This window comes from Agelaius tricolor, unplaced genomic scaffold (genome assembly GCF_023055355.1).
Source record: "Agelaius tricolor isolate 1412-34295 unplaced genomic scaffold, bAgeTri1.0.p SCAF_54, whole genome shotgun sequence".
Taxonomy (NCBI): domain Eukaryota; kingdom Metazoa; phylum Chordata; class Aves; order Passeriformes; family Icteridae; genus Agelaius; species Agelaius tricolor.
In genome coordinates, this window is record NW_027269314.1 from 1,719,009 (window position 1) to 1,741,472 (window position 22,464).

The following is a 22,464-nucleotide window of genomic DNA, read 5'->3' on the forward strand; positions in this document are numbered from 1 at the left end:
TGGCACAGTCCCCCTGTTGTCCCCAGGAAAGGAACAGCCCCATGACACTGCCTTGTGTTATGCCCCATGGCTTGGACACCTCCTTAGGGGACACAGCCCCATGGCACTGTCCTCATGTCCTCCCTGTGAGAGGACACAGCCCCACGGCAGTGACACTGTTGTGACATCCCAGCAGGACAGAACCTGTGTCCCTGCCCCGAGCAGAGGCAGGCCCTGCTCCTCCTGCCCCATGCTGTCCCTTAGCCCCATAAGCGAAGAAAAGATGACTGCGGTCCCAACATGTGTGGAAAATCCCACTGGGAAAAACCAGTGTCCCTAAAGGAGGCAGAGGAGTCTTGCAGCTTTATTCAGATAAAGGGAGAGTTCACCAGGCACAGCCTGCTGGGTTTTCTCTCTCAAGGTTTCAGAGGGCGAAGCCTCCATTTTATCCCAAACTCCAGCCATGTGCTGCCCCTTCCATTCCCCATTGCCAAGGAAGGTGCAGCTTTCCCCAGCTGCCTGCTCCCCATTCCCCCTTGAACCCGGCATTTCACCCCAAAGTTTGGGAACTCCCGTTCTGGAGTGCAGCCCCATCTGTTTCAGGAGTTGGGGTGCCCGGGATCTGTGACAAACCCTTGAAATTAACTCTAAAGCAGCTTGAAATTGGCCCCAAAGCTCAGGAGCTCCCATTTGTCGGTGTCAGGAACCAGGGTGAAATTAACCCCAAATTTCAGGAGCTCCCCCTTGTCGGTGTCAGGAGTCAGGGTGCCCGTGCTCTGTGACAAACCTGTTGGTTGAAATTAACCCCAAATTTCAGGAGCTCCCACTTGTCTGGAGTTTCAGGAGTCAGGGTGAAATTAACCCCAAAGCTCAGGAAGTCCCATTTGTATTTTTCAGGAGTCTGTCCCCACTCTGTGACAAACCTGTTGGTTGAAATTAACCCCAAATTTCAGGAGCTCCCATTTGTCTGTGTCAGGAGTCTGTCCGGGCTCTGTGACAAAGCCGCTGCCCGAAGTCCCTGGAGTCATTAAGCCCCATCTCGAAGCCGCTCCTCGGCATCCTCTGCCCCCGGGACTGTTCGAAGGACGCTCGCACACATCTCCCCGGCAGAAGGAGCTCCTGCAGACACCGAGCCGCCTCTGAGCTGCCTCCTGCCCGTCCCAGCCCCTGCCGGGTGCACCCCCGTGAGCTGTGGGATCCAAGGGCACAGCGGATCCTCCTCCAAAGCAGTGCAGAACATGCTGCAGGAACACCCCTGGGTGCCGAGGTCTCCTGGCTGCCGGTGTGGCTCCCTTTGGGAGCAGCTGGTTGTTCCTGTTATCGGTTTTTTTGGGAAAACAGCACTGGAATGTCCCGTTCCCAGCACACCTTATCAGGTGCTGTCCTTGCACGGGAATGCCACAGTGGGATGGGAGCAGGAATCCCAGATTGTGACACCACCGAGGGCTCTGCCTTTGCTTTTGTTGTTTCACCTTCTGAGATAGAAATAAAATTCTCCACATCTGGGCCTCCCTCAGTGCTGCTTGTGAGGGTGGAACGCTGCTGATGTAAATAATGTGGAATTGTGGAATGGGTGGGGTTCGAAGGGACCAAAGATCATCTGGTTCCAACCTCCCTGCCAAGGGCAGGGACACTTCCATTGTCACTGTGTGAAATGAGAAGGGGATAAAAGAACTCCCCAGAATGAGGCTCCAGGACTGGAGCAACACAGGCAGAGTAAGGAGAGCCTGGTGGAAACTTGGAGTCATTAAAGCTGGAAAAGACTTTTAAGATCACAGAGTCCAACCATTGCCCAGCACTGCCACCACTCACTCACCATGTCCCCAGGTGCCACATGCACAGGGCTGTGAAATCCCCGCAGGAATGGGGACTCCAGCCCTGCCCTTTCCATGAGGAATGTCCCCAGTGCCCACCCTGAGCTCCCCTGAGGCCGTTCCCTCTGCTCCTGTCCCTGTTCCCTGGGATAAGATCCCAAATCCCCCCGGCTGTGCCCTCCTGGCAGGAGCTGTGCAGAGCCACAAGGGCCCCCTGAGCCTCCTTTGCTCCAGGCTGAGCCCCTGCCCGGCTCCCTCAGGGATTCTGCAGCCCCTGCCCGGCTCCCTCAGGGATTCTGCAGCCCCTGCCCAGCTCCCTCAGGGATTCTGCAGCCCCTGCCCGGCTCCCTCAGGGATTCTGCAGCCCCTGCCCGGCTCCCTCAGGGATTCTGCAGCCCCTGCCCAGCTCCCTCAGGGATTCTGCAGCCCCTGCCCAGCTCCCTCAGGGATTCTGCAGCCCCTGCCCGGCTCCCTCAGGGATTCTGCAGCCCCTGCCCGGCTCCCTCAGGGATTCTGCAGCCCCTGCCCAGCTCCCTCAGGGATTCTGCAGCCCCTGCCCGGCTCCCTCAGGGATTCTCCAGCCCCTGCCCAGCTCCCTCAGGGATTCTGCAGCCCCTGCCCGGCTCCCTCAGGGATTCTCCAGCCCCTGCCCAGCTCTCTTCCATGCTCCTCACCACACTCCTGCTCCAGCTCCCTCAGTCCACATGGAGCTCACCAACTCTTCCCACAGCTTCCCAAGCACGGTGTCACTTTGGATGTGACCAGGGAGATGTGTCCCCCACCAGCGTCACCATGGGGATCTGCAGAAGCTTTCCTAGGACCAGGAATCAAAGAGAGACATCAGCAATGGGAGGAATGGGGGTGAAAATCGCAGGGTGGATCCTGATCTGGGGCTGGGCTGGGAGCTGTTCCCAGGGGAGCTCTTCAGAGCCTCCACAGCTCCTCTGGAGCCTCCACAGGACCTTAAAGCCCATCCCATCCCACCCTCTGCCATGGCAGGGACACCTCCCACTGTCCCAGGCTGCTCCAAGCCCCAATGTCCAGCCTGGCCTTGGGCACTGCCAGGGATCCAGGGGCAGCCACAGCTGCTCTGGGAATTCCAGCCCAGCCCCTGCCCACCCTCCCAGCCAGGAATTCCTTGCCAAGATCCCATCTAAATCTCTCCTCTTTCAGTTTAAAACCATTTCCCCTGTCCTACCACTATCTGCCCATATAAAAAGTTGCTCTATTTTTTATAGCACTGGAAGGCTGCAGAAAGTTTTCCCTGGATCCTTTTCCTCTCCAGGTGAGCACCCCCAGCTTTCCCAGCCTGGCTCCAGAGCAGAGGTGATCTCATGTTCAGTTTTGTTCTAACCCTCCAGACATCTTTGGTTCCTCCTCTGGCCTGGTTTCAGCAGCTCCATGCTCTCCCCAGGGCTGGGGCAGCTCTGCAGGTGGGGTCTCACCTGGGCAGGCCAGAGGGGCAGAATCCCCTCCCTCAACCCCTGCTGCTGCTGAGGATGAGCCCAGGATGGGCTTAGCAAGGAACAGAAATCAAATGGTCCCCAAAACCCAAGGGGAACCCCATCCATCTGCTCCTCCCCGAGGTTGTGTGGCCACAGCACCACGTCCAGCTGATTCCCCATCACCACCTCCAGCTCTGCCCGGGATAAAATGTCCCATTCTATAAGAAAAACCCCACTCTTTGTCCCCAGACTGTAGCATTTGTCACCTTCACATGAATATTCATTGCTGGCGTCTGCCTGGGATTTGTCCTCATTATTTGCTGCCACACAAACTTTGTCCCGTTTGAGAGCCTGTCCACAAGAAGTTGATTTATTTATTTCTTCTCCCCAGTCACTGCCATAACCCTGCTGAATGGGTATTGTTGGAATTTATTAATCAAATCATCAGGCAAGGCCAACATGGGTGTAGCAAAGATGGCTCATAATCCTAAAAAATGAGATTGGCTTTGCCTGACAGATTCCATTGGCCTTAAACCCTTCTGGCTGCCATTATCCCTTTTATATTCCCTTAATTTCCTCCTAATGAAGCTCCAGATAATTGGGTTTTATAGAGCTGACAACAGCCTGGTAATGCTTTAAAATCTCCCCTATTTAATTACTGACCCCACAGTGTTTGCCAGGCCTCCAGAACTTCCCTAATGGGCCAAAACTTCCTAAAAAATAAATGTGATGGGTCAGACAAGCCTGGTGTGCAAGTTCCTTTCTGGTTCAACAATCAGCCTCTGTCCATGACTTCCCAAAGCCAGGAGCAGCTGTCCCAAATCCCTGGAGCAACACAATCATCAGAATTTATTTACTTTTATTTTGTTTTTAACTTCACAACCTCTTGCTTGTTGTGGTTATTTGGGGGTTTCATTTTGTGCTGTGGTTTGGTCAAACTCCTGCAAAGTCTCCTGGCTTTTCTCCTTCCTTTTCCCCTTCTCCCTGCTGCATTTTCCAGTGGTTCTGTGCTGTCCTCCCTCCATCCAGCAGTGACAGGCAGGCACAAGGCCAAGCCAGGCTCCAATCTGCTCTCTCCAGTGCCATTCAGGAAAACATTTCCCAGTGGGATCACGGGTTTAGCCACAAATCCGGGAATTAACAGTGGGAAGAGAGGCTCAAACAAGGCCAGACCTGGACAACCCCTCCTGCAGGGACACTCAGGGGATGTCCCTGGGCAGGGCCCTCCTTTTGGGCTGTGGAGCTGGAGCCTGGAGCTGCTGGAGCCCTCCTGCTCTCCCCTCCATGCCCAGCTCCTCCTGCTCTCCCTGCTGCCCTTACCAACCCCCAGGTCCCACAGCCAGGCTGGGCAGGCTCAGGCCTCAGTTTCCCTCCCCAGGGCGTGTGGAAGAGGTTTTACAGCCACTTCTGGGAGCCACGGAGGAGTTTGATAAGAGGATCCACATTTACCCCTGAAAGAATTTCCTGCCAAGGTCACTGACACAGAAACCAAGAAAGAAAGAAGGATAAATAAGAGAAACCTGCAGCTGCCTGCTCCAATGAGCACTTTGTTTGTCTCTCACGACCAATGAGTAAAGTTAAGAGCTTTGTAAGAATGTATAAAAAGCAAGCATGCTAGAATGAAACCATCTGGAAGCCTTCTGAAAATGGAGCGTGTTGCTTTGTATTGTCTCTGTCTCAGCAAGGACAGGAGCAGGCAGAGCCCACAATGCCAGGTGCAGTGACAGTGACAGTCCCGGTGCTGCCTCAGCGCCTCTCCCCTCACACTCTCCCTTCATTTCCTCCCCTCACACTTTCCCACCATTTCCTCACCCCACATTTTCCCTTCATTTCCCCCCTCACACTCCCCACCATTTTCTCCCCTCATAATTTCCCTTTTCTCCCCTCACACTTTCCTGCCCTTTCCCTCTCCCTGTTTGCTCTGGGGGAGCAGCAATTCCCTGGATTGCCTCTGCAGGGCTGAGAGGAACGGCAGATTTGTCCTTCCAAACAAGCTGTGGGGCTGCTGGGAGATAAAACCAGCTCTGGGAGATAAAAGAAATGGGAAGGATTCCACTGATTGATGAATGGGAAAAGATATTTGCTTTTACAAATAAACTTTGGGTTTGCTGGTAAACGAAATTACACATTGAGAGATGAAAGAAACAATGGGGAAGAAAAAAAATTCTGTAAGAATTAAAAGTGAAAAGGGAGGGTTATACATTAGAGGGGAATCTTTGGTATCAGGTGTTCTGGGAAGTCTGAACCTCTCAAGTACCTCAGCCAATGGGGAAAAAGAGAAGGGAAATGTGGCCGGGAAATTGGGATAAAAAGGAGGCTGACTCCTCCAAAAATTGGAGAGATCCCAGGGGAATGCCCCATGGCCTCTGCCTTTATTGGAATAAAGTCAAAGGACTCCTCTGTCTCCTTTTTGGACATAAACCTCTGGTGTTTGTGGATGAATTTTCCTGACAGGGCTGACCTTCAGCACCCTGCGGGCAATCCCAGGGAATAAACACATCCCTGCTCCCGCAGAGCCGCCCGCAGCTCCTCCATCCCTCCCTCCCTCCCTCCCTCCATCCATCCCTCCCTGCCTGCCTCCCTGCCTCCCTGCCTCCCTCCATCCCTCCCTCCCTCCCTCCATCCATCCCTCCCTCCCTCCATCCATCCCTCCCTGCCTCCATCCATCCCTCCATCCCTCCCTCCCTCCCTCCATCCCTCCATCCCTCCATCCCTCCCTCCCTCCCTCCCTGCCTCCATCCCTCCCTCCCTCCCTGCCTCCATCCCTCCCTCCCTCCCTCCCTCCCTCCCTCCCTCCCTCCCTCCCTCCCTCCCGCCCTCCTTCCATCCATCCCTCCCTGCCTCCCTCCATCCCTGCCTCCCTCCATCCCTCCCTGCCTCCCTCCCTCTCTCTGTGCTTTACCCGGTGGTGCCCTGGAACGCGATACTGCCGCGCTGTGGGAATCCCGCGCCTCGGCTGCCCTTTGCTGGGAGAAAGGAAGGGAAGGGAAAGGGCACATCTGGGATGGAGCAGCCGCAGGGCCAGGGCTGCTCCTGCTGCTGCTGCCAGCCCCGAGCAGGGCACGGCTGTCACCCCCCGTGTCACCCCCCGTGTCACCCCCCGTGTCACCCCCCGTGTCACCCCCCGTGTCACCGTGCCAGCCGCAGCAGCCAGGCTGCAATTCCCGAGGGGCATTCCCAGGGATTCCACCCCCGGCCCCGACTGCCGGGGCTTTGTTGGCCTCCCGTGGATTCACCCACATAACCACAAAATAGTCCAGACTTCCAAATATTCCACTCTTCCACAAGGTGTTTCTGCAGGATAAATCCACATTTTCCAGCCACAGCACTAAGTGGTTAAAGTCCTGCTCTGTGTTACATTTAAGAACTGAAATCAATTTTTAAGCCTAATATTCCAAATATTCCAGTCCCCACTAGGTATTTCTGCAGGATAAATCCATGTTTTCCAGCCACAGCAGTCAGTATTTAAAATCCTGCTCTGTGCTACATTTAACAACTGAAATAAATATTTAAGCCTAATATCCCAAATATTCCACTCTTCCACAAACTATTTCTGCAGGATAAATCCACATTTTCCAGCCACAGCACTCAGTGGTTGAAGTCCTGCTCTGTGTTACATTTAAGGTCTGAAATCAATTTTTAAGCCTAATATTTTTGTAGTGTTCCCCAAATCTCTGTTTGGGACATAGCTGGATGCTCCAAATGACAACTTCTGTTTCCTTGTGGATTTTATTCCACCTTTTCATCTGGCTACAGGAAATTATTATCTTGGGCAGACTGAAGCTGGATTTCAGCCCTGGAGCTCTGGCTTCAACCTTCGCAGAATTCACAGAATGATGAGGTTGGAAGAGACCTTCAAGACCAATGAGTCCAACCCATGTCCTGACACCTTAACTAAAACCAACCTTTGTGAAGGATTTTTCAAATCTGAGTTCCTGCTTTCATTCCAACTCTGGAAATCTGGGGTGAAGATCTTTTGGCTGGGGTCTCTAAAGTCCTCCCAAATCCCACAAGAAGGGCTTAGCTCCATCAAGGCAGGATTTGAAGATCTAAGAGATGAATCCCACCCAGGGCTGCTCCACGTGGGAATTCTGTGCTGGGGCTGCAGGATGGCAAAGGAGGGGCCACAATTTATGAGCAGGAGGGAAATCCCCCCTCCCATCCCAGAACGGGGAGAAATTTCCTCCCTGCAGGCTCCTCTTCTCCTCACAGCTGCAGGAGTGGGGATCCTGCTGTGCCTCTCAGCCCATGCCATGCCATGCCATCCCATCCCATCCCATGCCATTGCATGCATTGCCATCCCATGCCATCCCATCCCATGCCATCCCATGCCATGCCATGCCATGCCATCCCATGCCATGCCATGCATTGCCATCATCCCATTATCCCATCCCATTATCCTGTCCCATCCCATCCCATCCCATTCCATCCCATCCCATGGATCCCATCCCATTATCCCATCCCATCCCATGGATCCCATCCCATGGATCCCATGGATCCCATGCCATCCCATCCCATCCCATGGATCCCATCCCATCATCCCATTATCCCATCCCATCCCATCCCATTATCCCATCCCATCATCCCATTATCCCATCCCATCCCATCCCATTATCCCATCCCATTATCCCACCCCATCCTATCCCATCCCATCCCATCCCATCCCATTATCCCATTATCCCATTATCCCATTATCCCATTATCCCATTATCCCATCCCATCCCATCCCATCCCATGGATTCCATCTCATCCCATGGATCCCATCCCATCCCATCCCATCCCATGGATCCCATGGATCCCATCCCATCCCATCCCATTATCCCATCCCATTATCCCATTATCCCATTATCCCATCCCATTATCCCATCCCACCCTCCTTCCTGCCACAATCCAGCTGCATGCAGCCGGAGTCCTCGGGCTGTCCTCGGGAGGTGACACAATGAGCTGGGGACAGACACCAGGGGGTCCCACAGCTGGGGTGGCCTTAGGGCCACTCAGGAGTGAGGCCACACCCGCCCTGCCTGCAGCACTGGGAGCCACGGCCATGGGGACAAGTAACAGGGACACCTCGGGAGCCATGGCCATGGGACAAGTGACAGGGACACCTCGGGAGCCATGGCCACGGGGACAAGGGACAGGGCAACCTCAGGAGCCACGGCCATGGGACAAGTGACAGGGACACCTCGGGAGCCATGGCCACAGGGACAAGTGACAGGGACACCTCAGGAGCCACAGCCACAGGGACAAGTGACAGGGACACCTCAGGAGCCACGGGCATGGGGACAAGTGACAGGGACACCTCAGGAGCCACAGCAATGGTGACAACAGCCAGGGACACCTTGGGAGCCACAGCCATGGTGACAACAGCCAGGGACACCTTGGGAGCCACAGCAATGGTGACAGCAGCCAGGGACACCTTGGGAGCCATAGCAAGGGTGACAACTGCCAGCCCCGCCTTGCTGCAGAGCCACAGCCACAATGACAATAGGCAGGGCCACCTCGGGAGCCACGTCAGCGGTGACAGCAGCCAGGGCCCCCTGGGGTGGCTGCCAGGACAGAAACCCCCAGGGCTGCTCCTGAAAGCCATCGGTGCCAGTCCTGTGCCCCTCTCCAAGGAACCCTGGCAGTGTCACAGCAGGGCAGTGGCACAGGGCAGTGTCACAGCAGGGCAGTGGCACAGGGCGGTGTCACAGGACTGCAGTGCCACAGCAGGGCAGTGTCACAGGACTGCAGTGTCACAGCAGGGCAGTGGCACAGGGTGGTGTCACAGCAGGACAGTGGCACAGGGCAGTGTCATCTCCACAGCATCCCCACAACCCTGGGATGGGCTTTCCCTCTGGAAGGGGCTCCCCCTGAGGGAATCCCCTCAGATCCCTCTGGATTTTCGGTGCCACTGACACAACCAAACCTGTCCAAGTTTCCCAGGGCAGGGCTGGAGTCCCCATCCCTGCAGGGATTTCACAGCCCTGTGGCTGTGGCCGTTGGGACATGGGGCACTGGTGGCCCTGGCAGTGCTGGGATGGTTGGACTCACTGATGCCAGAGATCCTTCCCAGCCCTGTGGGTTCTGTGATTCCCTGCCACCAAGGGAAGAGCAGGAGCTGAGCACGGATGGAAGAGTTCTGTGGATTTCCTACTGTTCCCTGGCCGGATCCAGGCCGAGAGCCGCCTGCCCGCGTTCCCAGCGCCAGAGGGCTCCGAGGGACGTGTCCCTGTCACACCAGAGCGGGGCAGCCACCGCAAATCCCTCCCGGGGCTCGGAGCGCAATGAGTCCCCCCAGCGCCGGCTGGGAGCGATGCAGAGCAGCCTCGGGAATTGTGGACACTCATCTTTCCCGGGAGGGGCTGGAATGCGATTCCCAGAGCAGCCTCGGGAATTGTGGACACTCATCTTCCCCGGGAGGGGCTGGAATGCGATTCCCAGAGCAGCCTCGGGAATTGTGGACACTCATCTTTCCCGGGAGGGGCTGGAATGCGATTCCCAGAGCAGCTGGGGCTGCCCTGGATGCCTGGGACCGCCCCAGGCCAGGCTGGACTGAGCTTGGAGCCACCTGGGATAGCGGGAGGTGTCCCTGCCCTGGGATGAGATGATCTTCAAGATCCCTTCCGACCCAAACTATTCTGGGATTCCATGATCGTTTCTCAGGTCTCCAGTTCCAGTTCTGGGCTCGTTTGGTCACAAGTTCCCTCCCACTGATTTTTAAATTTTAAAAAATTTAACTCAGCAGGAGCAACTTTCAGCAGCTAAAAATAAAATCCTTCCTAAACCACAGAATGGTTTGGGTTGGGAGCCACCTTAAAGCCCATCCCATTCCAAACTCCCACCGTGGGCAGGAACACCTTCCAAAGGCAATTCCAAGTCCTCTGGAACACCTGCAGGGATCAGGACTGTCCTGCTGCAGAGCTGGGCTGCTGGAAGGGGCAGGCCAGCAAACGCTGCCCTTTTCCAAGCCCGTGTGGCTGCCAGGCTGGGAAGCAGGGCAGCAATCCTGATGGATGCAGGAGACTGGGGCTGCCAAAGTGGGAAGGGGGGAACTGGCAGTGACTGAAGCAAGTTCTGCCATCAAGAAGCTACTTGTGAAAAAAATACACATTTGCTGTCTTTTTTTTTTTTTTTTTTTGCTGATGATCTTAATTTCGCCGAATGTGTAAGATTTGCTTTAGCAAAACAAATAGTGCTCTTGGGTTTTTGCCATGCCATGAATTTTTAATGCTTTATTAGAGTGCTGGAAGGTTCCAGCCCAGTCTGTGGCTGCTTAATTGAGTGAAATCCCACTCCATTACCTGCCTGGAACCATCTGGGCTGGCATTGAACAGCTGGGAATGCAAGCTCTGCTGCCAGTCCTTTCCATACAGACCAGGTATTCCTTGGTTATATTCCATACAGACCAGGTATTCCTTGGAAAAACCCCCCCTGAAAGCCATCTGCACCTTCATGCACAGGGATATTTATTTTTTTAAAAGGATTTTAGGGCTTTTTGTGATCAGAGAGGGCTTTTACTCCCTAGTAAAGTATTAGTGCTGGGTGCCAAAAATCGGGATTGCAGAGGGAAAAGGGGAGGGAAGGCTTTGGTGCCCTGCAGGAGTAGCAAGTGACAAGGCTGGGCAGGCACAATAAAAGGGAATTTACATCCGCGGGGAAAAAAATTAAAAATATACTTTAAAAATATATTTTTAAAAGTTTTTTTTAAAGATTAAAAATTTGATTTAAAAATATTTGAAAAATACGCTGAAAAGTGCACTGAAAAAACGTAACGGGGGAAAGGCCAGGGGCGGCCGCACTGTGGGCAGGAAAAGCCCGGCGCTCCAGGAACGCAGCCACACTACCAGACCTGCTCCTGTTCGCGCTGGTTGCTGGTTCTGATCCCGGTCCCGAGGCTGTTCTTGGTGCCGGGCTCATTCCCGGTCCCGTTCCTGTTCCTTTTCCCGGTCCCGTTCCCTTTCCCTTTCCCGGTCCCGGTCCCGGTCCCGGTCCCGGTCCCGGTCCCGCCCCGCCGCGCCCTCACAGAAGCCGCACCCCCTCAGAGCGTCCGCCAGGGGGCGCCCCGCTCCGACCACGCCCCCCGAGCCCTCAGCGGGCCGAGCCCTCTGAGGCCGACCAATCAGAGGCGGCGGCGCTGCCCGCGCGCTCCGAGCGGCCATTCACAAAGCGGCGGGGCCATGAATGGGGCGGGTCACGTGGGCAGGCGCGTTCCCACGCCCCCTCCGCTGGGTTCCGGGATGGAGCGGGCAGCGGGACCGGGAGCGGGACCGGGACCGGAACCGGGGCGCTGGGCCGCCACCGCCTGCGTGGTGACGGGCGCTTCCCGCGGTTTCGGCCGCAGCCTGGCGCGGCTGCTGGCGCCGCAGCTCGGGCCCGGCTCGGTGCTGATGCTGCTGGCGCGCTCCGCGGATGCGCTGGCCGAGCTGGCGACCGAGCTGCGCGCCGGGGCCACCGGCAGTGCCACCGGGAGCGGCCCCGAGAGCGGCACCGGCAGCAGCGGGCTGCGGGTGCAGTGCGTGCCCGCTGACCTGGGCTCCGAGGAGGGGCTGCGGAGGGCGGGCGCTGCCCTGCGGGAGCTGCTGCGGGACGAGTCCTTCGGCCGCCTGCTGCTGGTCAACAACGCCGGTACGACACGGCTGTCCCCTCCCTGTCCCTCCCTGTCCCCTCCCCGAGCCGCTGCCCTCCGCCCCCGGGGGCAGCCGGGGCAGCCCCGCGCGGTTCCGGGCTTGGGGTGCCGGCAAATAACCCGAAAGAGAAAAGGAGCTCCGCGATTTCCCCCCTGTCCCGGTGGGGGTTTATTAAAGGAATTAACTGGGGGGGTTCCTGGCAGTGCTTTGCTGCTCCCAAGGTTTTGCTGTGCCAGTTGCCCTCCTGCACCTTCTCATCCCCCTGCTCCCTGAATCCAAACTTTCAGACAAATTTCCAGCCCCACCTTGTGGGTCCTTCCTCGTGCCTTTAATGCCTTCAGTGCCCTTTTTATCCATAGTGGCTTTAAATCAGCCCTGCGCTCCATAGGGGTTGCAGGATCTGGGGCTGCACTGGCACAGGGCCCATGGTGGCCCTTGGGGACATTGTGCTCCAGGCTGGGAGCTGTTTGCATTGGCACAGGGGTGGCAGGACAGGTCCCTGTCCCCTGTCACCGCTGGGTCACTGTGACCCGAAATGGGCTGGGCTGGAAGTGCTGGGTATGGAACCTGGCAGCCAAAGGGATCTGCTGTGGGGTCGATCCCATCTGTAAGAACTCATTTTCCGTCTTTCTGGAGGTGTCCCGGGCCAGGCTGGACACTGGCAGCACCCTGAGACAGTGGGAGGTGTCCCTGCCATGGCAGGGTGGTGACAGGACATTCTCTAAGATCCCCCCCACCCCAAACCATTCCACATTTGCTATTCCCAGGCTCCTTGGGAGACATCTCCAAATCCTTCCTGGACCTCACCGACCTGGAGGAGATCAACGCCTACTTCTCCTTCAACATCAGCTCTGCCCTCTGCCTGACCTCCACGGCCCTGAGGGCCTTTGGGGCACGGCCAGGCTGCAGCAGGACCGTGGTGAACATCTCATCCCTGTGTGCCCTGGAGCCCTTCCCCAGCTGGGCCCTGTACTGCTCTGGGAAGGCTGCCAGGGACATGATGTTCCGTGTGCTGGCCCTGGAGGAGCCCGGAGTCCGTGTGCTCAACTATGCCCCAGGTGAGGAGAGCAGCTCCCTGCTGCTTGTCCACCTCCTCCTTCTGCCTTTGGGATGGGCATTCCTGCAGGCCAGCCCTGCTCCTGCCCCTCCAGCCCCCAGCAGCACAGCTGGGAGAGGCCAATTCCCTGTGCTGGATGCAGCAGCTGCACTCCAAGGCCATCTCCCAGCTGGCTTTTCCATCAGGATCGTGGAATTCCAGCCTGGGTTGGGGGGAAGAGACTTGAAAACCCATCCCATTATCCCATCCCATCTCATCATCCCATCTCATCATCCCATCCCATCCCATCCCATGGCATCCCATCCCACCCCATCATCCCATCCCATCCCATTATCCCATCCCATCCCATTATCCCATATCATCATCCCATCCCATTATCCCATCCCACCCCATCATCCCATCCCATCCCATCCCATCCCATCCCATCCCATCCTGTTATCCCATCCCATTATCCCATCCCATCATCCCATCCCATCCCATGGTATCCCATCCTACCCCATCATCCTATCCCATCCCATTATCCCATTATCCCATCCATTTCTGCCCATCCATGGGCAGGGACACCTCTCACTATCCCAATGTCCAATCTGGCCCTGGGCACTGCCAGGGATCCAGGGGCAGCCCCAGCTGCTCTGGGAATTCCAGCCCAGCCAGGAATTCCTTGCCAAGATCCCAGGCCAATCTCCCCTTTCCCAGTGGGAGCCATTCCCTGGCTCCTGTCCCTCTGTCCCTTGTCCCCAGTCCCTCTGCAGCTCTCCTGGAGCCCCTCCAGGCACTCTGAGGAATTTTCCCTTCTCCAGGGGAACATTCCCAGCTCTCCCAGCCTGGCTCCAGAGGGGAACACAAGCCCTGGATTTTCCTCTCTCCTGAAGTGATTTTTGGGGTGATTTTTCCTTTCCCCAGGGCCTCTGGACACGGACATGCAGCTCCTGGCCCGGAGCAAGACTGGGGACCCTGGGCTGCGGCAGCACTTCCAGAGGCTGCAGGAGCAGGGGCAGCTCATCCCGAGCTCTGTGTCAGCCCAGAAGCTGCTCCAGCTCCTGCAGGAGGATTCCTTTTCCTCTGGAGCACACGTGGATTTCTTTGACATCTGAGCCCCTCTGCCTTTGCCTCCCTGCTCTGCTTCCAGCTGAGCCTTTCCCCGGTGCCTCCAGCGGGACCTTGTTCAAATCCTGGGATCTGGGAGGCTTTAAGGACATCTCTGTGTGCCCTTTTTGGTCTCTGTGTCCCTTGTGGTGCCCCTTTTTTGTCTCTGTGTGCATGTTGGTGCCTTTTTTGTCTCTGTGTGCCCTTTGGTGCCCTTTTTGGTCTCTGTGTGCCTTGTGGTGCCCTTGTGGGGCTGGGCAGCAGCTCCTGCTGCTGAGCCCTCACTGGCAGGGCTGCAGTCCCTCATTCCCAGGGATCTGGGATTTGTCCTGCTGGAATTGCCCCTGGAAGGCTCAAACTCAGGAGTTTGTGGGAGCCAAAGGCACCACAAGGGCTGTGCCAGCCCCACAGAGGCCCCAGCAGGATCTGTGTCCCCAAGGAGCCGTTCCTGGGCTGGGGATGTCCCCTGTGGGGTGTTTGAGGATCCACAGGATGAGGGAAGAGATGAGAATCTTGATTCCATGTTTCAGAAAGCTGATTTATTATTTCATTATATGATATGATATCATATTATAAGAAAATGATATATTAAAGCTATACTAAAGAAAAGAGAAAGGAGACATCAGAAAGGTAGAAAGGAATAATATAAATCATAAACAATATAAGAAATAATAAAATCTTGTGGCTGACCAGAGTCTGACACAGCTGGACTGGGATTGCTCATTAATTAAGAACAATTGACATGGAACCAACCACAGATGCACCAGTAGGTGAGCAGCCTCCAGAGCACATTGCAAGCAATCAGAGAATTCTTGGTTATATTTTTATTTCTGAGGCCTCTCAGGAGGGCAATGCTGGCCAAGGGATTTCCCAGGAATATCAGTGACAATCCCTGGGGCCCCAGCAGGAGCTGTGTCCCCATGTGTGTCCCCTTTGTCCCCAAGGAGCCATTCCTGGGCTGGGGATGTCCCCTGTGGGGTGTTTGAGGATCCACAGAATGAGGGAAGAGATGGGAATCTTGATTCCATGTTTCAGAAAGCTGATATGATATGATATTATAAGAAAATTATATATTAAAGTGATACCAAAGAAAAGAGAAAGGAGACATCAGAAAGGTAGAAAGGAATCATATAAATAATATAAGAAATAATAAAATCTTGTGGCTGACCAGAGTCTGACACAGCTGGACTGGGATTGCTCATTAATTAAGAACAATCCACATGGAACCAATCAAGGATGCAGCAGTGGGTGAGCAGCCTCCAGAGCACATTGCCAGCAATCAGAGAATTCTTGGTTATATTTATTTCTGAGGCCTCTCAGGAGGGCAATGCTGGCCAAGGGATTTCCCAGGAATATCAGTGACAATCCCTGGAGCCCCGGCTCTGTCCCTGCTGCCCGGGGCTGGGCAGGTTCTGCTCCAAGAGCAGCAAAGCCTCTCCCGGTGCTCTCCCACCAACCCCAGTGAGCACCAGGAGAGGGAGCAGCCTTGCAGGAATTGGGGCTTTCGGGAGCCGGGCTGGGGCCACTAGCTCACAGAAACTGAGCAAAGCACACAGCAAAGGCACAGCCCTGAGCTCCTGCCCTGCTGCCCTTGCAGGTTTGGGGTCCAAGCCTTGCTTTGGGGCTTCAGCCCCTTCCTTTTAACTATTTGTGGGGTTTTTTTGGTCCTTTTCCCATCTTCCAGCAGGCACAGACACACACAGAGACTTTTCCTCTGCAAAGCTGATGCAGGACAGTTGTTTTGAAGCCCTGAAATGTGACCTGGAAATGCCCCTCTGTGCCCCCTCCACCCCAACCCTGCAGCTCAGCTTTTGCCCCCCTGGCTCTCCAGTCATTAAAATTCTAAAATCATTCAGATCCTGAGGCCTGTCTGCTCCAGGGTTTCTGCTGTGTCTGGGGGTGGGTGAATTCCTGCCAGGGAGGGAGGAGCATCCTGGGTTAAGCACTGGCTTCACCCAGCAAGGCACCAGAATTCCCTCCTGGAGTCCTGGCCTCCCCTCTCTGAGCCCTTTCATTAATTCTGTGTTCATTTAATCCTGCCAAGCTCCTAAATCCCTCCTCCCCAGCCAGCCCTGCTGCCTGCTTTCAGCTTTCCTCCCTGCCTGGGATTTTCATTAGCAAAAATCCCTCTGAGCTCCCAGCCCTGACACTGGGAATGTTGGGATTTGATTCCTGCTGGGGTTTATGGGGCTGGGAAGCCTCCCTGGGCTGGCAGCTGCTGAAATGTCCCCCCCTACCCCCTCCTCACCTGCATCCCTGGGGCTTTTCCCATCCCCTCTTGGGCAGGAATATTTTGGGATCTGGCTCTCTGCATAAAAGAACCTCAGAGCTTCCCAAGATCCCAATTTTCCTGTCCCCTGGGCATTCCCTGGCTCCTGTCCCTCTGTCCCTTGTCCCCAGCCCCTCTCAGCTCTCCTGGAGCCCCTGCAGGGGCTCTGAGGATTCCCTGGGATTTTCCCTTCTCCAGGGGAACATTCCCGGCTCTCCCAGCCTGGCTCCAGAGCAGCTCCAGGGTCTCCTCTGACCCTGCTGGGACAGGTCCATGTCCCCTGTGCTGGCCCTGGGTCATTTCCAGGGACCATTCACAGGTACCAGCAGCCCCTGGTGTCACCATTCCGGGGTGTCAGCATCCCCTGGGTGTTGGAACCCTGGGCACTGAGAATTCCAGGCTTTCTGTGCTGCCAGGCACTGATCCCCAGAGAACACTGCACTGACCTGAGGCCCTGGAGAAGCTTCCAGAACGGAATGGTGGAACTGGGATTGTGGGTGTGGGGTTTGAATAGAAGCGTGTGAGATCACAGGGGGGAAACTCAGAGTTTAATGGTTTAGAATGTAGTGATATATACAGAGCAAGATGGAGGGTTTGGGGTGGAGGCTGCTCCTTCTCCTTCTCCTTCTCCTTCTCCTTCTCCTTCTCCTTCTCCTTCTCCTTCTCCTTCTCCTTCTCCTTCTCCTTCTCCTCCATGGGTTTGGGAGATTTTGTGTCATTGGATAAAAAGTCCCCCCCCTGCAGGGCCCAGGTCATTGGGTATTGGGTTAAAAGTGGAAATAATTCAGGTGTCATTTCTTAATTGGACAGTTTATCCTTCAAAAGCCTTGTAGAGAGAGACAGGGCTCCATTTTTAGTGTGTTGGAGTGAAATGCTGCAGAACTCAGGGTCTGTGAGACTGGGACAGAGATAAGAACTGATAAACATCTGAGTAAGAACAAGAAATGCCATCTCAAGCATTTAATCCCGACCTTGGCAAGAAGAAAGGGAGATTCCACACCTGGGTACCAACATCTCCGGGGTACCAGCATCTTTGGGTACCAAAATCCCCTGGGTACCAGCATCCCCCGGGTACCAAAATCCCCTGGGTGCCAGCATTCCCTGGGTACAAGGACCATTCAGGGTGCCAGGGCTCTCTGAGTCTCTGAGTCCCAGCGTTCCCTTTCCCGGGGAAGCAGCCCGTGTCCCGGCGGTGCTGCGGGATGAGAGGACAAAATGCCACCATAACTTTTATTTCCCTTTCCCGGCATTTTCCGTCACCAGCTGAGGGCGTCCCGAGACCGGGGAACAGAGCCCGGCTGGCCCGGGAATGCCTCTGGAAAAGCAGCGGGGTGTGGGGAGGGCATGGAGCGGGGTTCCAGCCTCCTCCTGCCTCCACACCCATCTTTTGGGATCATTTTGGAATTAGGGACCCGCGTCCCGCCGCCGGGGGCTTTGCCAGAGGCTCGAGGAGGGGAAATACAAAAGGGTGTAAAAAATAAAGGAGTTTGGAGCTCCCCAGAGCTCTCCTAATTCCCGCAGCTCACCTGGGCAGGTGTGTCCCAATGGATCCGTGTGTCCCCTGGGGAGCCACGGGATTTGGGCAGCGCTGTGTCCTGGGCTAGGGCTGAACCCTGCAGGGAGTGAGCCCAAAATGAGCTCTCCTACATCTCCTCCTTCTCCTTCTCCTTCTCTCTTTCTCTTTCTCTTTCTCTCTTTCTCTTTCTCTTTCTCCTTCTCCTCTCTTTCTTTTTCTCCTTCTCCTTCTCCTTCTCCTTCTCCTTCTCCTTCTCCTTCTCCTTCTCCTTCTCCTTCTCCTTCTCCTTCTCCCTCCTTCTCCTTCTCCTTCTCCTTCTCCTTCTCCCCCATGGGTTTGGGTGATTTTGTGTCATTGGATAAAAAAGTCTCCATTGCAGGCCATGGGGTTAAAAGTAAAAATAATTCAGGTGTCGTTTCTTACCTGGACAGTTTATCCTTAAAGGCCTTGTAGAGAGAGCAATTCCTGCTGGGAACTGAGTGCAGCTTTCAAGCCCAAAAACCCTCCAGCCCTGGGGTGTCCCTCAGGCAGTTCTGATTTCCCCCCAAATTCCACAGCTTCCCACTCTGCCTGCAGCAGCAAAACCCTGTGCAGGGCATTTTATCCCTTTTCCCTCTTTCCTCCCCTTTTCCTTCCCCCTGAGCAGTGCAGCAGGAGCTGTGCAGGTGCCTCCTGGGCTGAAATCCCTACAAAATGCTACAAGAGCAGTTTGGGGCAGGAGAGCAGGGCTCTGTGCCGTGTTTTGGGGTGACACTGCCCGCCCTGGGGACCCCCCTGAGCCCCTCCCCATGCTGGGCACACACTGTGCCCTTTGTGCCCGTGCTGGGCTGGGCTGAGCCGGCTCAGGCAGGAGCCAAAGCTGGGGCTGGGTTTTGTTGTGAGCAGGGCTGGGGGCCAGCAGCACCTAAAGCCCCTAAATCCCCCCAGAATGAAACCCAGCTCAGCCCTGACCCCTCCCAAAGCAGGAGCTCCTGTGCCCCTCCTGAGGGGCCTCCTCCCTTTCCCTGAGCCCAGAAATGCTGAGCTTGGCTTTTCCAGCCCCTTGGTGCCCGGGGCCAAAGGTGCAGGAGCTGCTGCCCTGCCAGGGGATGGAACTGTGGGACCCAGGATGGCACTAAACGACCCAGGATGGCACTGAAGGGCCCAGGATGGCACTAAAGGACCCAGGATGGCACTGTGGGACCCAGGATGGCACTGTGGGACCCAGGAGCTGCTGCCCTGCCAGGGGGATGACACTAAACAACACGAGTGCCTACACCAAGGTGGAAAAAGAAAAGTTTCTTTTCTGATTCCAGCATTTATAGATTTCCAAAAGTGGCAGGGGATTGCAGGGTGACAGTGCCACCTCTCCAATGACACTGGACAAAGCAACAGTCCATCAGATTTCTCCTCCTCCATAAAAGAATGCAAACCAATGAGTTATTTACAGAAAGTGGGTGAGAAAGTTCACTACAAGAATGTCATCATCAGAAGGCTTAGGAAATCTTAAAAAACCAGGGTGACAGGGGGAAAGGGCTGGTGGTGCCCACACAGGGACCCCCACCCTGCACAGCCCCGGGGATGGCCCTGGAGACACGTCCTGCATCCAAAGGCACAAGCCAGGAGCTGTTTGGGATGTCCTGGAGCTGTGCAGGGATGTCCTGGAGCTGTGCAGGGATGTCCCGGAGCTGTTTGGGATGTCCTGGAGTTGTTTGGGATGTCCTGGAGCTGTTTGGGATGTCCTGGAGTTGTTTGGGATGTCCCGGAGCTGTTTGGGATGTCCTGGAGCTGTTTGGGATGTCCTGGAGCTGTGCAGGGATGGGCAGGAGTGAACCTGAGTGATGGAACAACAAACCCCTTCCTGCTGAGCTGGGTCCTCACAGAGGCTCCTCCTGGGGGCTGGAGCCACTGCCTGTCCCCCTCCTGTCCCTCTGTCCGTCCTCATTCTCAGCCCTGGGAGCCATGTCCAGCCATGTCCCCTCCTCGCTGTCCCCTGGTTTTGGTGGCCTCAGAAGCAGCTCCAGCACAGGGGGTTCTGCCCTCAGGTGAGGCCACACCTGCAGAGCTGCCCCAGCCCTGGCTGCTGCCCAAGGCAAGGTGGGAATTGTGTCCCTGTGCCCCTCCCTGAGGTGAGAGCCCACCTGCAGAGCTGCCCCAGCCCTGGGGCCAACAGCAGGAGGACGTGGAGCTGCTGGAGAGAGCCCAGAGGAGGCCCCGGAGCTGCTGCAGGGCTGGAGCCCCTCTGCTCTGGAGCCAGGCTGGCAGAGCTGGGAATGTTCCCCTGGAGAAGGGAAGGCTCCAGGCAGAGCTCAGAGCCCCTGGCAGGGCCTGCAGGGGCTCCAGGAGAGCTGCAGAGGGGCTGGGGACAAGGCCTGCAGGGACAGGAGCCAGGGAATGGCTCCCACTGGGAAAGGGGAGATTGGGCTGGGATCTTGGCAAGGAATTCCTGGCTGGGCTGGAATTCCCAGATTTGCTGGGGCTGCCCCTGGATCCCTGGCAGTGCCCAAGGCCAGGTTGGACACTGGGGCTTGGATCCACCTGGGATCATGGAATCATCCTCGTGCCCATGGATGGGGATGGAATGGGAATGGGATTTAGGGTCCTTCCCAACCCATTCCATGGATTCTCTCAGGTCCTTCTCTCCCCACTGCCTCTCTCCAGGGGGTTTCTGGGTTTCCAGCATCTCCTGGTGTTCCCTGGCTGTGATCATTCCCTGCAATGACTCTCCTGGTCCATGGCACAGGAGCAGCTCCGTGCTGGGTTCCCAGGAATCCAGGGAATGATCCCATTCCTGAGGCTGCTGGGGCTCCAGGGATGCTGGGGAGGGATTTTCCCTGCAGGGCCAGGAGCTGCATCCCAGATCCTCTGGGTTCCTTCCCATTGGGCATTCCAGGATTAATATTTGGAATATGGAATTCTTCTGATCACGACATTCTAGGATTCATATTTAGAATGTGGAATTCTTCCCACTGGGATATTCTAGGATTCTGGTGAGGAATGTGGAATTCTTCCCATCAGGGCATTCCAGGATTCCTATTTGGAACATGGAATTCTTCCCATTAGGGCATTCCAGAATTCCTGTTTGGAATATGGAATTCTTCCCATTGGGCTATTCCAGGATTCCTGTGTGGAATATGGAATTCTTCCCATTGGGCTATTCCAGGATTCCTGTGTGGAATTTGGAATCCTTCCTCCACCTGGGACAGTGGGAGGTGTCCCTGCCCATGGAACAAGGTGATCCTTGAGGTCCCCCCATCCCAAAGGCTTTGATGGGTCAGGGCCCCATTAATGGGTAACGAGGCCAGTGAGGAGCTCACAGATTAACCCAGGGCTGAGCAGAGCAGAGCTCGGGGCTGAGCTGTCCTGGCCCAGAGAGCTTCCCTGCCTTAATGAGTAATTAATTCATTTGCTGTGGAGGTTAATGAGGAGGCAGTGCAGAAACGATCTGTGATTAATTAAACCACCTTGAGCTGTGCAGGCACAGCAGCTGAGCTGGGCTGGAGCTGAGCTGGGCCTAGGGATGGATCCAAGCTGGGCCTAGGGATGGATCCAAACTGGGTCTAGGGATGGATCTAACATGGGATTAGGACTGGATCCAAACTGGGCCTAGGGCTGGATCTAAACTGGGCCTAGGGCTGGATCCAAACTGGGTCTAGGGATGGATCCAAACTGGGCCTAGGACTGGATCCAGGCTGGGCCTAGGGCTGGATCCAAGCTGGGCCTAGGGCTGGATCCCGACTTTGGTGTCGCGCCTGGAGCTGGTCTGGACCTACCAATCCCAGCAGGGGTTGGAGTGGGCCCTGCAGACCAACAGCCACCCCCATGCCAGTGGGAAAAGCTGCAGAAATTGGTTTTCCCTTGGTTTTTCTGTAGACCACCCAAAGCCAGACTCTGTCTTGCTCAGCCTAGTGCATTTCAAGCCTCCTTCCCAGAATCCTGGAATCCCAGAAGGGTTTGGTTGGAATGGACCTTAAAGCTCATCCAGCCCCAACCCCCTGCCCTGGGCAGCAGTTTTTAAAACACTTCTCAATTTCCCCATCTCTAAATAAATAAAAACCTGAATCCAACACCAGGTGAGCCAGGCACATCCAGCACACCTGCACTCCTCATCCTCCACCTGCCCTCAAAACCTTCCTGAGCACGGGATGCTCCCAGAGAATCCCTGGCATTCCCATCCTGCTGGGATCCCCATCCTGGCAGGCTCAGGAAGATCCCAGCTCTGAGTTCAGGCATAAAGGGTGAGAAAATCCTGTCCATCCCTCCTGTGCTGGTGGCTCAGCCCTTTCCCAAACACGGGATGAGCCCAGTGAATCCCTATCCTTCCAGGGACTTAGGGATGCCAGGAAGCCCTGAAAGATCCTCAGCTCTGGGTTCAGACAGAAAAAGGGACCAAGCTCTCATCTCTGCTGTACACGGGACAATCCCACGGCATGAATTCCTGGCATTCCCATCCTGCTGGGATCCCGATCCTGGCAGGCTCAGGAAGATCCCAGTTCTGAGTTCAGACAGAAAGGGAGAGAAAACCATGCCCATCCCTCCTGTGCTGATGATCCCAGTGAATCCCTGTCCTTCCCATGCTTTTGGAAGACTCCAGCTCCAAGTTGAGGCAGGAAGGGCGATCCCCCTGCGCTGCTCCCACCCCGAGCGGGATGCCCCGGGGCTCACAGCCCGTGTCCCTCCCCGGGGCTCTCTCCCCGCGTCTCTCCCCGG

General features: G+C 55.9%; 1 protein-coding gene and 1 long non-coding RNA gene across 2 annotated transcripts; one reads left to right on the plus strand and one right to left on the minus strand.

The window, feature by feature from the left end:
* Positions 1-6,127: 6,127 nt before the first annotated feature.
* LOC139604626 (uncharacterized) lies at positions 6,128-11,196 on the minus strand. Its single transcript, XR_011684025.1, has 3 exons — positions 11,070-11,196; positions 7,144-7,340; positions 6,128-6,204 (listed from the first exon to the last, which is right to left on the minus strand). It is a non-coding gene; the product is annotated as an uncharacterized lncRNA (long non-coding RNA).
* A 221-nt stretch (positions 11,197-11,417) lies between these two features.
* SPR (sepiapterin reductase) lies at positions 11,418-15,845 on the plus strand. Its single transcript, XM_071455812.1, has 3 exons — positions 11,418-11,845; positions 12,615-12,905; positions 13,808-15,845. The coding sequence occupies exons 1-3, from the start codon at positions 11,458-11,460 to the stop codon at positions 13,996-13,998; spliced, it is 870 nt and encodes a 289-aa protein (XP_071311913.1). The 5' UTR covers positions 11,418-11,457; the 3' UTR covers positions 13,999-15,845.
* The last annotated feature ends 6,619 nt before the right edge of the window (positions 15,846-22,464 follow it).